Source organism: Artemia franciscana, chromosome 9 (genome assembly GCF_032884065.1).
Source record: "Artemia franciscana chromosome 9, ASM3288406v1, whole genome shotgun sequence".
NCBI classification, from domain to species: domain Eukaryota; kingdom Metazoa; phylum Arthropoda; class Branchiopoda; order Anostraca; family Artemiidae; genus Artemia; species Artemia franciscana.
In genome coordinates, this window is record NC_088871.1 from 44,956,915 (window position 1) to 44,970,986 (window position 14,072).

Genomic DNA, 14,072 nt, shown 5'->3' on the forward strand with positions numbered 1-14,072 from the left:
ATATACTAATCTGGCTACATAAAAAAATTACTTCAAACGAAATTGATGATGTGATTTCCGCTGAAATACCTGATAAAAATGTCGATAAGGGGTTACATGATATTATTGTAAAAAATATGATACATGGACCTTGCGGTGCACTGAACGAAAATTCACCATACATGGCCAAAGGAAGGTGCACAAAGCAATATCCTCGACTTTTAGTACCCAAAACAATTACTGGCAATGATGGTTACCCACAATATAGAAGAAGATCTACTGAAGATGGCGGTAAAACAGCAATAATAAAGAAGCGTAACGGTACCACCATCGAAGTAGATAACCAGTGGGTTGTTCCATATTCCCCTTTATTATCAAAAACATTTAATGCACACATAAACGTTGAATACTGTAACTCCGTAAGGGCAATCAAATATATATGTAAATACGTCAACAAAGGCAGTGACATGGCAGTTTTTGGCTTGCAGTCCGAAATCAAAGATTTCGATGAAATCGTAGAATATCAGGCTGGAAGATACATAAGCAGTAATGAAGCTGTTTGGCGAATTCTTTCATTTCCGATACATGAACGTAGTCCAGCTGTTGTTCACTTAGCGGTACATTTACAGAATGGTCAACGTGTTTATTTCACGGAAACCAACGTGCAACAAAGAGTCCTGAATCCACCGGATACAACATTAACAGCTTTTTTTTCGCTTTGCAAAAATGATTCTTTTGCGAAAAAACTGCTGTATACTGAAGTGCCTTCGTATTACACGTGGAATACTAAAAATAAAGTATTTGAACGTCGAAAACAGGGTAAGTCAGTCGACGGCCAACCTACCATCTTCAAAGATACCACGATAGGAAGACTCTACACCGTTCACCCCAATCAACATGAATGCTTCTTTCTACGCCTGCTTTTGGTGAATGTACCCGGTCCGACATCCTTTGAGTATTTGAGGACTGTAAATGGTACTATACATGACACTTACCGTAGTGCATGCCAAGCTCTGAATTTATTGGAGAATGACCAACACTGGGATAACTGCATCAATGACGCGTGCGAAACGTCAACCCCAAGTCAAATTCGTGCATTGTTTGGCATCATTTTAACAACTTGCTCTCCATCAGCTCCTACAGATTTATGGGAAAAATATAAGTCAAAAATGTCCGAAGATATACTTCATCGAAAACAGTTAGAGACGTCAGACATGACTTTTGATTTTACACCAGAAATTTATAACTACACTTTAGTTGTTATAGAAGATATTTGCATAAGTATGGCAAACAAACCTCTTCAGGGTTTGGGAATGCCTTCACCTAACCGTATCGCTGCTGTTTCGACATGTGTAGAATTGGATCGTGAACAAAGTTACAGTACGAGTGATTTATTGTCGTATGTACAAAATAACATTTCCAAGTTAACGTCGGAACAAAAAGACATTTATGATACGATAATGCATTGTGTCGATAACAACGTTGGAGAAATTTTCTTTTTGGATGCGCCAGGAGGTACTGGTAAAACGTTTGTGATAAAACTGATTCTGGCATCAATTCGATCTAAAAATGATATAGCGTTGGCAATTGCGTCGTCCGGAATAGCCGCAACATTGCTGCCTGGTGGAAGAACTGCTCATTCCGCTTTGAAATTGCCTCTGAACTTGCATTCTACAGAAACTCCCACGTGCAATATTTCCAAATCATCTGGGATGGGTAAAGTATTGCAGCAATGCAAACTTATTATTTGGGATGAGTGCACAATGGCACACAAAAAATCGCTCGAGGCTCTGGATCAATGCTTGAAAGATTTGCGAGGGAAGTCGAAACCCTTTGGCAGCACCTTAATATTGCTTGCGGGAGATTTCAGGCAAACATTACCTATAATACCTAGATCAACTCCTGCAGACGAAATGAATGCTTGCCTGAAAAATTCTAATTTATGGGCACACGTAAAAACATTAAAATTAACTACAAATATGCGTGTCCGATTGCAAAACGATGACTCTGGTCAAACATTTTCAGATCAATTGCTGGCAATGGGAAACGGAAAGCTCCCAGTAGACTCAATTTCAGGACGTATACAACTACCTGCTGATTTCTGAAATTTAGTGACGTCCAAAAATGAATTGATTGAAAAAGTATTTCCGAATATTCTAAAAAATTATAAAAATAATAAATGGCTAAGTGAAAGAGCGATTCTCGCACCCAAAAATATAGACGTCCACGAAATCAACAATATTGTTTTGACCAAGATTCAAGACCAGGCAGTCCTTTACAAGTCAGTCGACACAGTTTTGGAACCAAATGAAGCGGTTAATTATCCATCTGAATTTTTAAATTCCATAGATCTTTCAGGGTTTCCACCACACGTGCTACAACTAAAAATAGGCGTACCAATAATATTGTTACGTAACATAAACCCACCAAAGCTTTGCAATGGCACTCGACTTGCCGTAAAAAAAACAATGGAAAACCTAATAGAGGCCACAATCCTGACAGGGCCTTTTGAGGGTGAGGCTGTTCTTATTCCTCGCATTCCCATGATTCCAACAGATCTGCCTTTTCAATTTAAAAGATTGCAATTCCCAATTCGATTAGCATTTGCAATCACCATTAACAAAGCTCAAGGTCAATCATTAGAAAAATGTGGTATTGATCTTAATACTGATTGTTTTTCCCATGGACGATTGTACGTTGCATGTTCGAGGGTCGGTAAACCTGACAATCTATTTATATGCAGCGAGAATTGGACAGCGAAGAATGTTGTATATTCTCAAGTTTTACGCAGTTAATTTGTATTTCGGAACCAAATGAAGCGGTTAATTATCCATCTGAATTTTTAAATTCCATAGATCCTTCAGGGTGTCCACCACACCTGCTACAACTAAAAATAGGCGTACCAATAATACTTTTAAGAAATATCAACCCACCAAAGCTTTGCAATGGCACGCGACTTGCCGTAAAAAAAAAACAATGGAAAACCTAATAGATGCCACAATCTTGACAGGGCCTTATGAGGGTGAGGCTGTTCTTATTCCTCGCATTCCCATGATTCCAACGGATCTGCTTTTTCAATTTAAAAGATTGCAATTCCCAATTCGATTAGCATTTGCAACCACCATCAACAAAGCTCAAGGGCAATCACTAGAAAAATGCGGTATAGATCTTAATACAGATTGCTTTACCAATGTACAATTGTATGTTGCATCTTTGAGGGTCGGTAAACCTGACAATCTATTTATACGCACAGACAATGGGACAGCGAAGACTGTTGTATATTCACAAGTTTTACGTAGTTAATTTGTATTGTATCTATCTATCTATCTATCTATATAAAAACGAGTTGTGTGTATGCATGTTTGTTTGTTTGTAAAAAGAGCGTTTGCATATGACGTCATTATTAGTACATACGGCTTTGTATATGGACAGACAATGGGAAAGCCAAGAATGTTGTATATTCGCAATTTTTACGTAGTTTGAAACACATATATAAATCTATCTATATTCACAGGTGGGACACAGGGACACAACTACAATGGCGCGTAACTAATATGGCGCGTAACTAATATGGCGCGTAACGACTTACGCGCGCGGGGGGGCTTGGGGGGCGCGAAGCGCCCCCACCAACTAGGTGTTGGGGTGGCGCGAAGCGCCACCCCAACAGCTAGTTTATGTAATAAAAACATGAAAATACAAAAGTTCTTTACGTAAGCTAATTTATAAGTAATGTAAATCTTATACTAATAAAAAGATTCGTAAAAAATTAAAAGTTCTAGTTGGCTTTTTAATTAACCAAAAAATCGGAGGGCAACTAGGCTTCCTCCCCCGCTCTTTTTTCTCAAAATCATTCAATCAAAATTATGAGAAAGCCATTTAGTAAAAAAAAAAAAATATGCAAATTTCGTTTTAATTCTTCCTCAGCGGAGAGCCAAAATCAAAACGTGCATTGATTCAAAAACATTCAGAAATTAAATAAAAAATAAAGATTTTTTAACTGAAAGTACGGAGCGACATCAAAACTTAAAACGAACAGAAATTACTTCGTATATGAAAGGGTCTGCTTCCTCATCAACGCCCCGCTCTTTACGCTAAAGTTTTTACTGTTTTAAAAAGAAGAATTGAGAGAAAGAGTCACACTTTAGCGTAAAGAGCGGGGCGTTGATGAGGAAGCACCCCCTTTCATATACGAAGTAATTTCTGTTCATTTTAAGTTTCAATGTCGCTCCTTTCTTTCAGTTAAAGAAACTTGTTTTTTTATTATTTAATACTGAAAAAAAGAAAAGCAAATGAATGTACACTGTCAGTTTAATACCCATGTACTGATATTTAATCTTTGAAGTATTAATAATTTTTGACTTATCAAACAGTTCGTGGTAACAAGGTATAGTAAGGAGCGACCCGGCTCAATAGTAACCGAAACTCTAAAGAATGGAATTTTGATACCAATAGCCACATCAAAAGAATCGTATTTTAATGCTGAAATATATAAGCTTGAGCTAAGTTACGAGCCTGAGAAAATTTGCCTCATTTTAGAAAATAGGGGAAAACAACCCCTAAAAGTCATACAATCTTAAAGAAAATCACACCGTCAGATTCAGCGTATCAGAGAACCTTTTTGTAGAAGTTTCAAGCTCCTATCTACAAAAATGTGGAATTTCACATTTTTTGCCAGAAGACAGATCACGGATGCGTGTTTATTTATTTGTTTGTTTGTTTTTTCCCAGGGATGATCGTACCGACTCAGTGGTCCTAGAATGTCGCGAGGGGACTCATTCTAACGGAAATTAAAAGTTCTAGTGCCCTTTTTAAGTGACCAAAAAACTGTAGGGCACCTATGCCCCCTGCCACGTTCATTTTTTCCCCAAAGTCACCGGATCAAAATTATGAGATAGACATTTTATTCACCATAGTCGAATAACTTATTAACTATTTCTTTGGGGACGACTTAATCCCCCGCAGTCCCCGTGGGAGGGACTGCAACTTGCTAACTTTGATCTATGTTTACATATAGTAATGGTTACTGGGAAGTGTACAGGTGTTTTCAGGGGGGATTTTTTGGTTTAGAGGGGGGGAGAGTTGAGGCTGGGGTTTACGTGAGAGGATATTTCCATGCAGGAACTTCTCATGCGGAAAGAGAATTTCAATGAATGGGGCGCAGGGTTTTCTAGCATTATTTGAAAAAAAAACAATGAAAAAATAAATATGAAAAGTTTTTTCTACTGAAAGTAAGGAGCAGCATCAAAACTTAAAACGAACAAAAATTGTCACGCATGTGAGGGGTTTACCTCCTTGTAATACCTCACTCTTTACGCTAAAGTATTTTTAGTAATTTCAACTATTTATTCTACGGCCTTTGTGATTCAGAGGTCATTCTTAAGGAATTGGGACAAAATTTAAGCTTTAGTGTAAAGATCGAGGTATCGACGAAGGGTGAACCCCCTCATATACGCAATAAAAACATACAAATATAGAAGATCGTTACGTAAGTTAATTCGTAAGTTACGTATATTTTTTTTTTAATTAAAATTTTCGTAAAAAATTAAAAGTTCTAGTTGCCTTTTTATGTAATCAAAAAATTGGAGGGCAACTAGGCCTCCTCCCTAGCTCCTTTTTTCTCAAAATCTTCCGATTAAAACTATAAGAAAGCCATTTAGTCGAAAAAAAAATTAATATGCAAATTTATGTGCGGAGAGCCAAGATCCGAAATGTCCACATTGAAACTTAAACGAACAGAAATTACTCCGTATATGAAAGGGGCTTTTCCTCCGCAACCTCTCGCTCTTTACACTAAAGTTGTTTTATTGTTTTAAAAAGTAGAGTTGTGTGAAAGAGTCAAACTTTAGCGTAAAGAGCGAGGCATCGCGGAGGAAAAGCCCCTTTCATGTACGGAGTATATTCTGTTCGTTTTAAGTTTTAATGTTGCTCCTTACTTTCATTTAAAAAAAACTTGTTTTTATTTAATTTTTAAAGAGTAAAAGTGAAAACACTTCATATGTATTTCTTTTTCAGTAAAGTACAAATAATTTTCTGGACTTGAGATGGCGTGAGGGTTGTCAGTCCTACTAATGTTAATTTCTGCTTGTTCTGAGTTCGATTGGGTCATTTATTGTAATTTCGGTCCGTTTTGAGTACACTTTTTTAATGATGGTGATATGTGGTATTTAATTAAAATGCCCTTTTCAAAAATTTAAACAGAAAGGAGTTGTACTTTTGGACTTTTCATAGGATGAAGAACTATCATGTGAGTCCATAATGTAAAAGTTTTGAGGAAATTGTGAGCAGAATTAGCTCACAGGAAAAGAATTGTCCAGGAAAGTTCCGTTGCAAAATCCTCTTCCGTTACTACCCTGCACATTCTTTACACGTTAAAGAAGAAGGTTTGGGATAGTTCCGGTATGAATTGCTGCCACGTCCACCTTACAGCCTAGACCTAGTCCCATCTGACTTGTTTATGTCCCAGTCTTTCTACTTGACAAGTAGCACCAAAAGTACCATTTTTAGTGCCATGTGGTACTTGCAGATGGTGGGACTTATAGAGACCATGCAGATATAAGCAATAGTTTTTAAATAAGCCATTAAGCATTTCTTTATGATATTCGTGTATTCCACTATCCCTGGTAGAAAAAAAGAAAGAAAAGAAGACACATTAGTGCTACCCATGCAAAAAGTGAATTGGCTTTGGAAAGTTGGTATTCAGAGATCCCACCAAGAGATCCAGTTTTAGCATCTTAAATCTGGAAACATCATATTAATAAATAACTTGTTTTGTAGTTGATTCACTTAGACATTTCATATTTTATATGAATTGGATTGGGATATACCTCTTAGCTCCTGTCTTTTTGGAAAAATATATTTTGGATAAACTGGTAATGTGCGGGCCAAAGATGAACAGTTACTGTCTAACTGCAAAAATATTTTGAGTGGCTAACAAGAATTACATTCATTTGCTTACATGCACAGAGATGAAGAATATTTGATCAATATTTATTCCATGAAACCTTTTTCTTGGCAAACATAGATATTATGACTTGGAAAACGTTGGCTTTTTTAAGTACATAACAATATGCCGAGTATAATTTCAGAGGCACTTCATGTATCACATTTAACTTATAGGCACATATTATCTATTAGCTTTCACCGGATATCTCACCCCTGGCAAAATGCGTGGGCCAACGTGTTCCTCAATTATATTGTCTGTCTAATAAAACTACCTTGACAGCGCATCGTCATTGGAATAGATAACGCTCTGTCCGCGCTTTGATTGAGTTCGACAACCTCAACATTTCATACCAATGACATATTCATGTCATTGGATATCATCAACAGTTAGGACTAAAATTGAAGTGACAAATCTATGTGAGCAGCAATAATCTGTGATGTAAGCATTGGATGTATTGTTGAAGAATTTGGTGCTTGTTGCTTAAATATCAGAAAATATTAATTTGATTTTGCTTTATTTATCTTTTCTGGTGCAAATTGTCCCTGTCTCTTAGTTTTCTTTGTTGATTGGTGTTTTAAGTTAATCATATCTTAAATAATATCTTTGTAGGAGCCTGAAACCTATTGATGGGGAAACTATAATCTGTAGAAGGTCAAGAGTTGAAGACTCCAAAGGAAATACAAGTATTAGTGGTGTTCTTATGGTGACAAATCTGAGGATTATATGGCATTCTGAAAAAAATACAAGGTCAAATATATGTAAGCAATAAGCTCTTATTAAATGGTAAAAAGACTAAATTTTCTCATCCATAACAGTTAAAAATGACATCAAAGCAAAATATTAGAAGAAACTGTCCTTTATTTCAATAGGGCGATGGGGCTGCTCCCCATCTTAACCTTCGAGTCTTTACGATAAAGTTTAATTTGAAGTTCACTAGAATAAATTCAACTCTTCAAATTTGTATTTTTTTTTTACTATTGACGATTGAAGATGTCTTGAAAAGCACTGGATAAACAATCCCATTGTACTCAAAAGTTGATTATTTTCTTGAAATTTTTTATTTGTCATTTTAGTGAATAGAACATTAAACTTCATATATATATATGGTATCTGTTTATTTTAAGAAGTGAAATATATCAAAACGATCAATAATTATAGAAGTGACTATAAAACATAACATATATGCGCTTTGTGACCCCCCTCCCTCTATGGTTACGTATCTGAGGTGAAAATGAATCCGAAGGAAAAATGTGTGACTTTTAGTTGTGAAAAAATTTTAGTTGTGAACTTTAACTTCGCTTGAAATTTCCCTTTCACGTGAAAAAATACATTTCATTAATTTCATCTTTGCCCCTTTTTAACTGCATATGCATTTTAGCGTGTTTATAATGATTAATTTGTAGGGAGTACAATGATATGCATATTAAAAAAAAATCTTCTCCCAAGTATGGGCATTTTGTTTAAAAATTGCAGCCATTTCGATACAATTAAAACAAATGACCGTCTTAAAAATATTTGCTATATGACAATTTTGACCCAACATTGTCAGTGTGGCAAATATGATATCATATTTAGGCTTTACTTGATTCTTGTAAATGTGACTTACGTTCAAATAAATTTTCTGAATTAGTTTTGCGAGTATTTTTAGCGAACACTTGTTCAGTATGATAGTTCCGAAACAAGTATCTCCTGAAAGTAATTTATAGCATGGGGCTGGGAAGGGATACAAATACTAAACGGCTTAGGATCTAGATACCTCTATCTAGAGATTGCCGTCATCTAAACCCCTCACTCATTACGCTAAAGCTTTACTTTGTGTCCTAATTTTTTAAGAATAACTGCTGAAACACGGTAGCTGTTGAATTGCAAAAAAAAATCCTTTTTTAAGGTACTAAAAACCCTAATGAGGATTTGAGAAGAGAACAGCCTCCCTCATATACGGAATTGTTTCTATTCGTTTTAATTTTAATGCTGCTCCTTACTTTGAGTTAAAAAATTTATTTTGTATTCAATTCCCATAAAAAGATACTCAACTATTCATTTGCCTTCTAAATGAAAGACATTTTCAATTTGTACAAAATACTCCTTAAAATGTAGAGAAGTTAAAGTAGTGGTGATAATCATCAAAAAGGAAGGCTGGAGAGTGTCAAGGATTGTAATTTCATTATTTAAATTTTGGAAATACATGGTCAATCACACTCCTCCGTTAATTCCACTGAAGTAAGATTTCAAAATCTCCCCGTCTGTGTCATAGTTATTTGAATGATATTTTACAAGATTCAAAATGTAAGTTTCAAAATTCAAATTATGAATTTGCAAGCTCCCACTTCCCTCAACGTGGAAAAATACTTGTCTCCTACTTTAATATTGGTTTACAACTATGCAATTGCATAAACAAATGGAATTATTTTCCTATGAATAAACTATACATAATTTATTACAATTCGCACTCGTCGACTTGGAACAAAGTCTTCAAAGTATTAAATAAAATGTTAACACTAAATATTTGTTGACAACAAACTACAAGTAAAGAGCGATCAGTACAAATAGGTACAAAAGTCCATAGACTAAAGCCAAATAACTAAATATCTACATCACGGCAGCAGGTTTATACGAATTTCTTTTAAGCCATTTTTTTTATTCCAAACGCCTTGGAAGGCAACTAGAACATGATACGCTTGCGATAACCAGCTGACTATATTTGTTGTATCCTAAGATGTTTTCAGGAAAGAACAAATAGCCAAAGCTTCAAGTGTGGGGCTGAGAGGACTGGTAGCCCACCTTATACATTGCAAAGCTTCTAATCGTTTCAAGTTTTAAAACCACTGCTTACTTCCACTCAAAAAGAATTTTTCTTTAGTCTTCTAAGTGCTAACTAATGCCCATTATAGTATATTGTATCACTCTTTGAGGTTCACCGGAAACTTTGTATTTATTAATTTCTACTACTTTAGTACCATATAATTACAAAATAGTTTTTTATTACTTTTAAATGCTTCTTTGTATTTTGAACGACACAGCTTTACTACGCATCAATGTGGTAGAGGCAAGACTGTGGAGTAGCAGTAGTAGTAGAGCTGTAAGAATAGTAGTAAAAGTCCAAGTAATAGTGGTAAGTAGCAGTAGTAGTTATGATGAAAGTGTCACAGCAACTAGGAGTAGTCTTGTTAACAGAAGGTACTGTAAGAGGAGCAGAAATAGCAGCGGTTGTTGTGATGGGAGTAGTCTTTGCAAGAGTAGTAGTAAATGTCTAAGTAAGAGTGGTGAGTAGCAGTAGTAGTCGTGATGAAAGTCTTACAATTACTACGAGTAGTCGAGTTAACAGCAGATATGGTAAGAGTAGCAGAAATAGCAGCGGTAGTTGTGATGGGAGTAGTCTTTGGAAGAGTAGCCGTAAAAGTCAAATTAGTAGTGGTGAGTAGCAGTAATAGTCGTGATGAAGGTGTTACAACTACTAGGAGTAGTTGTGTTAACGGCAGGTACGGTAAGAGCAATAGAAATAACAGTGGTAGTTGTGATGAGAGTAGTCTTTGAATGAATAGCTGTTAAAGTCTAATTAATAGTCATGAGTAGCAGTAGTAGTCATGATGAAAGTATTATAACTACTAGGAGTAGTCGGGTTAACAGCAGGTATGGTAAGAGCAGCAGAAATAACAGCGGTAGTTACGATGGGAGTAGTCTTTGCAAGAGTAGTAGTGGTGGTAACGGTCGCAGCAGTAGGACTGGGTACTTTATGCTAAAAGAATTGCTTATCTTGAAGATAGTTTGATGCTTCGTGCAAAGTCATATCTGTTTTTAATTTCATGCTGTAGCGTAATTTAATAATACAGGTAAGCAAACAATTGTTAATCAGTAAAACTTGCTGAATTTGAAAATTTTTCTGAATGAACCCTGAATGATGAGGTGTCGAAAAAATTAGGACTTCGCTTGGTTTCTCAGAAACGAAGAATTCTAAGCAAATTTTTCCGCATAGGGGTTCTTGCCATTTCGCATCAGGAGAGCCAAGGAAATTTTAAAATTGTAATTAGCGACTTATGTAAAAGTTAAATATTTTAGTCTACAAATTTGGAATCGGCATGCTTTGACCCGGCTCAGAGCATTTGTTACGTATGAAATGTGTCCATAAAAACAACACAGTCAAAATTGCAAGGATTTGGTAAGGTATGAAGACAAGTCTAGTCAAAGTAAGGTAATCCACATATGTCTTTTAAGTGCTAAACAATTTTCATTAAAACTAATGAAAACTTATTTATCCGTCAAAACTTCCATTTTCTTTTGTTAATGTTGGCTGTGATTAAAATATTGAAATTACTTCTTACTGCCTTTTGGTTAGTCAAGACTTTCCATGAGGTTTCTAGCAGCTCCGCTGAAAATATGTAGATGTAATTTTATTTACAATCTTGGATTTTTTCAAAGATATGGGATTCTGTTCAAGAACAGGACTGTTTAATCCACTAACTTTTACATATGGTAAAAACTAAAAAAACAAAAAACATGTTATACGTGTAGCCAGCAAAAAATATTAAAATTACTCAACGCGCCATCTTTGTGGTTCTTTGTATGCCTTATACAAAGGTTCCAAAAGACAAAAGGAGATGGGGAGACGGAAATTTAATTTTGTCAAAAAAGACGAACAATTATGAAATCAAACAGTTCGTGGTAAGGAACTGTAGTAAGGAGCGACCCGGCTCAATAGTAACCAAAACTCTAAAAAATTACAACATCAAACATCAATCATCAATTGCTACATCAAAAGAATCGCATTTTAATGCTGATTTTAAATATATAAGTTTCATCAAGTTTAGTCTTATCTATCAAAAGTTACGAGCCTGAGAAAATTTGCCTTATTTAGGAAACTAGGGCGAAACACCCCCTAAAAGTCATAGGATCTTAACGAAAATGACACCATCAGATTCAGCGTATCAGAGAACCCTACTGTAGAAGTTTCAAGCTCCTATCTACAAAAATGTGGAATTTTGTATTTTTTGCCAGAAGACAAATCACGGGTGCGTGTTTATTTTTTTTTTTTTTTTTTTTTTTCCCAGGGGTCATCGTATCGACCAAGTGGTCCTAGAATGTCGCTCATCCTAACGGAAATGAAAAGCTCTAGTGCCCTTTTTAAGTGACCAAAAAATTGGAGGGTATCTAGGCCCCCTCCCACGCTCATTTTTTCCCAAAATCACCGGATCAAAATTTTGAGATAGCCATTTTGTTCAGCATAGTCGATAACCATAATAAATATGTCTTTGGGGATGACTTACTCCCCCACAATCCCTGGGGGAGGGGCTGCAAGTTACAAACTTTGACCAGTGTTTACATATAGTAATGGTTATTGGGAAGTGTACAGACGTTTTCAGGGGGATTTTATTTTGTTTGGGGGTGAGGCTGAGGAGAGGGGGCTATGTTGGAGGATCTTTCCTTGGAGGAATCTGTCATGGGGGAAGAAAAATTCAATGAAAAGGGCGCAGGATTCTCTAGCATTACTATAAGAAAACAATGGAAAATAAACATGAAAACGTTTTTTCAAATGAAAGGAAGAAGTAGCATTGAAACTTAAAACGAACAGAGATTATTCCGCATATGAGGGGTTCTGAAAATACTTTAGCATAAAGAGCGAGGTATTTAGGAGGAGATAAATACCTTGCTCTTTATGCTAAAGTATTTTTAGTAATTTCAGCTATTTATTCTACGGCCTTTCTGATTCAGGGGTCATTCTTAAAGAATTGGGGTAAAACTTACGATTTAGTGTAAAAAAGTGAGGTATTAACGAGGGTACAAACCCCCTCGTATACAAAATAAAAATATAAGGTTATGAAAGTTTGTTACGTAAGTTAATTCTTAAGTTACGTATATTTTTTACTAATAAAAAAGGTTCGTTAAAAATTAAAAGTTCTAGTTGCCTTTTTAAGTGACCAAAAAATTGGAGGGCAACTAGGCCTCCTTCTCCACCCCTTATTTCTCAAAATCGTCTGATCAAAACTAAGAGAAAGCCATTTAGCCAAAAAAAGAATTAATATACAAATTTCATTTTAATAATTTATGTGCGGAGAGCCAAAACTAAACATGCATTAATTCAAAAACGTTCAGAAATTAAATAAAAAAAAACTAATTTTTTTAGCTGAAAGTAAGGAGCGACATTAAAACTTAAAACGAACAGAAATTACTTCGTATATGAAAGAGGCTGCTTCCTCATCAACGCCCCGCTCTTTACGCTAAAGTTTGACTCTTTCTCTCAATTCTTCTTTTTAAAACAGTAAAAAACTTTAGCGTAATGAGCGGGGCGTTTATGAGGTAGCAGCCTCTTTCATATACGAAGTAATTTCTGTTCGTTTTAAGTTTTAATGTCGCTCCTTACTTTCAGCTAAAAAAATTAGTTTTTTTTTATTTAATTTATAAAAAAACAATCCTTTTGTGACTGTAGAACGAGATTGCAAAAACACCCTTCATTACGTACATGCCTGTGACCAAATATAAGAAATTATTTTGCTCTTCGGTTCCTCCGCTTTTAAAGACTCTTTTGTACAGGTTTTTTGTTGTGGGGGGCTGCCACCCCCCTAACCCCCCGCTCTTGGCTTCGGAAAGGCCCTCTTTTAATTAACAAAAAATTGAAATGAATGAATAATGGAATAACTTCGAAAAATGTTAAACACAAGAGGACAGGAGAACCATTGCGCCGAAACTAGTAATTAGTAACAATGAAGTCCCCCCACAACAAAAAACCTGTACAAAAGTCTTTAAAAGCGGGGGGTTTGGGGGGTGGCAGCCCCCCTCCTGCCTCTCCTAATTCCTGTACGTTTTAAGGTTCGACTTTGGGACGCAGCCTCTTTAACTCTTTAAGAAAACGAAGTTTTTTTCATATTATTTTTAATATAAGCCGCTCTTTTTTAGAGCCTTTCATCACCCCTTACGGTTTTAATGTCATCTTCAAGCAAAAATTCTTTTTTAGCCATTGGAAACGGCTGTGTGAAAGTAATTACTTCCAGCATGGCGGAAAGGGTAAGTGTTTTGTATCTGAAACTGTGTTATAAAGATTAAGATCTTCTATCTTTTCCCTGTAGCTGACAATCTTCTTTTAATGAGGCTATTAGGGAAGTGCTTTGTTCTTTTTTTGGATGAATAGGTTGCAATGATGAAGGATTAGATTTGACAA

At 35.7% G+C, this 14,072-nt stretch overlaps 1 protein-coding gene across 1 annotated transcript in view; it reads left to right on the top strand.

The window, feature by feature from the left end:
- Nucleotides 1-14,072, top strand: part of LOC136031589 (Bardet-Biedl syndrome 5 protein-like) — a 40,278-nt gene that overhangs the window by 8,796 nt on the left and 17,410 nt on the right. The window contains exons 2-3 of the mRNA XM_065711257.1: nucleotides 7,532-7,680; nucleotides 13,869-13,918. Coding sequence (XP_065567329.1) covers nucleotides 7,532-7,680; nucleotides 13,869-13,918 — 199 coding nt within the window. The remainder of the gene's footprint in view (nucleotides 1-7,531; nucleotides 7,681-13,868; nucleotides 13,919-14,072) is intronic.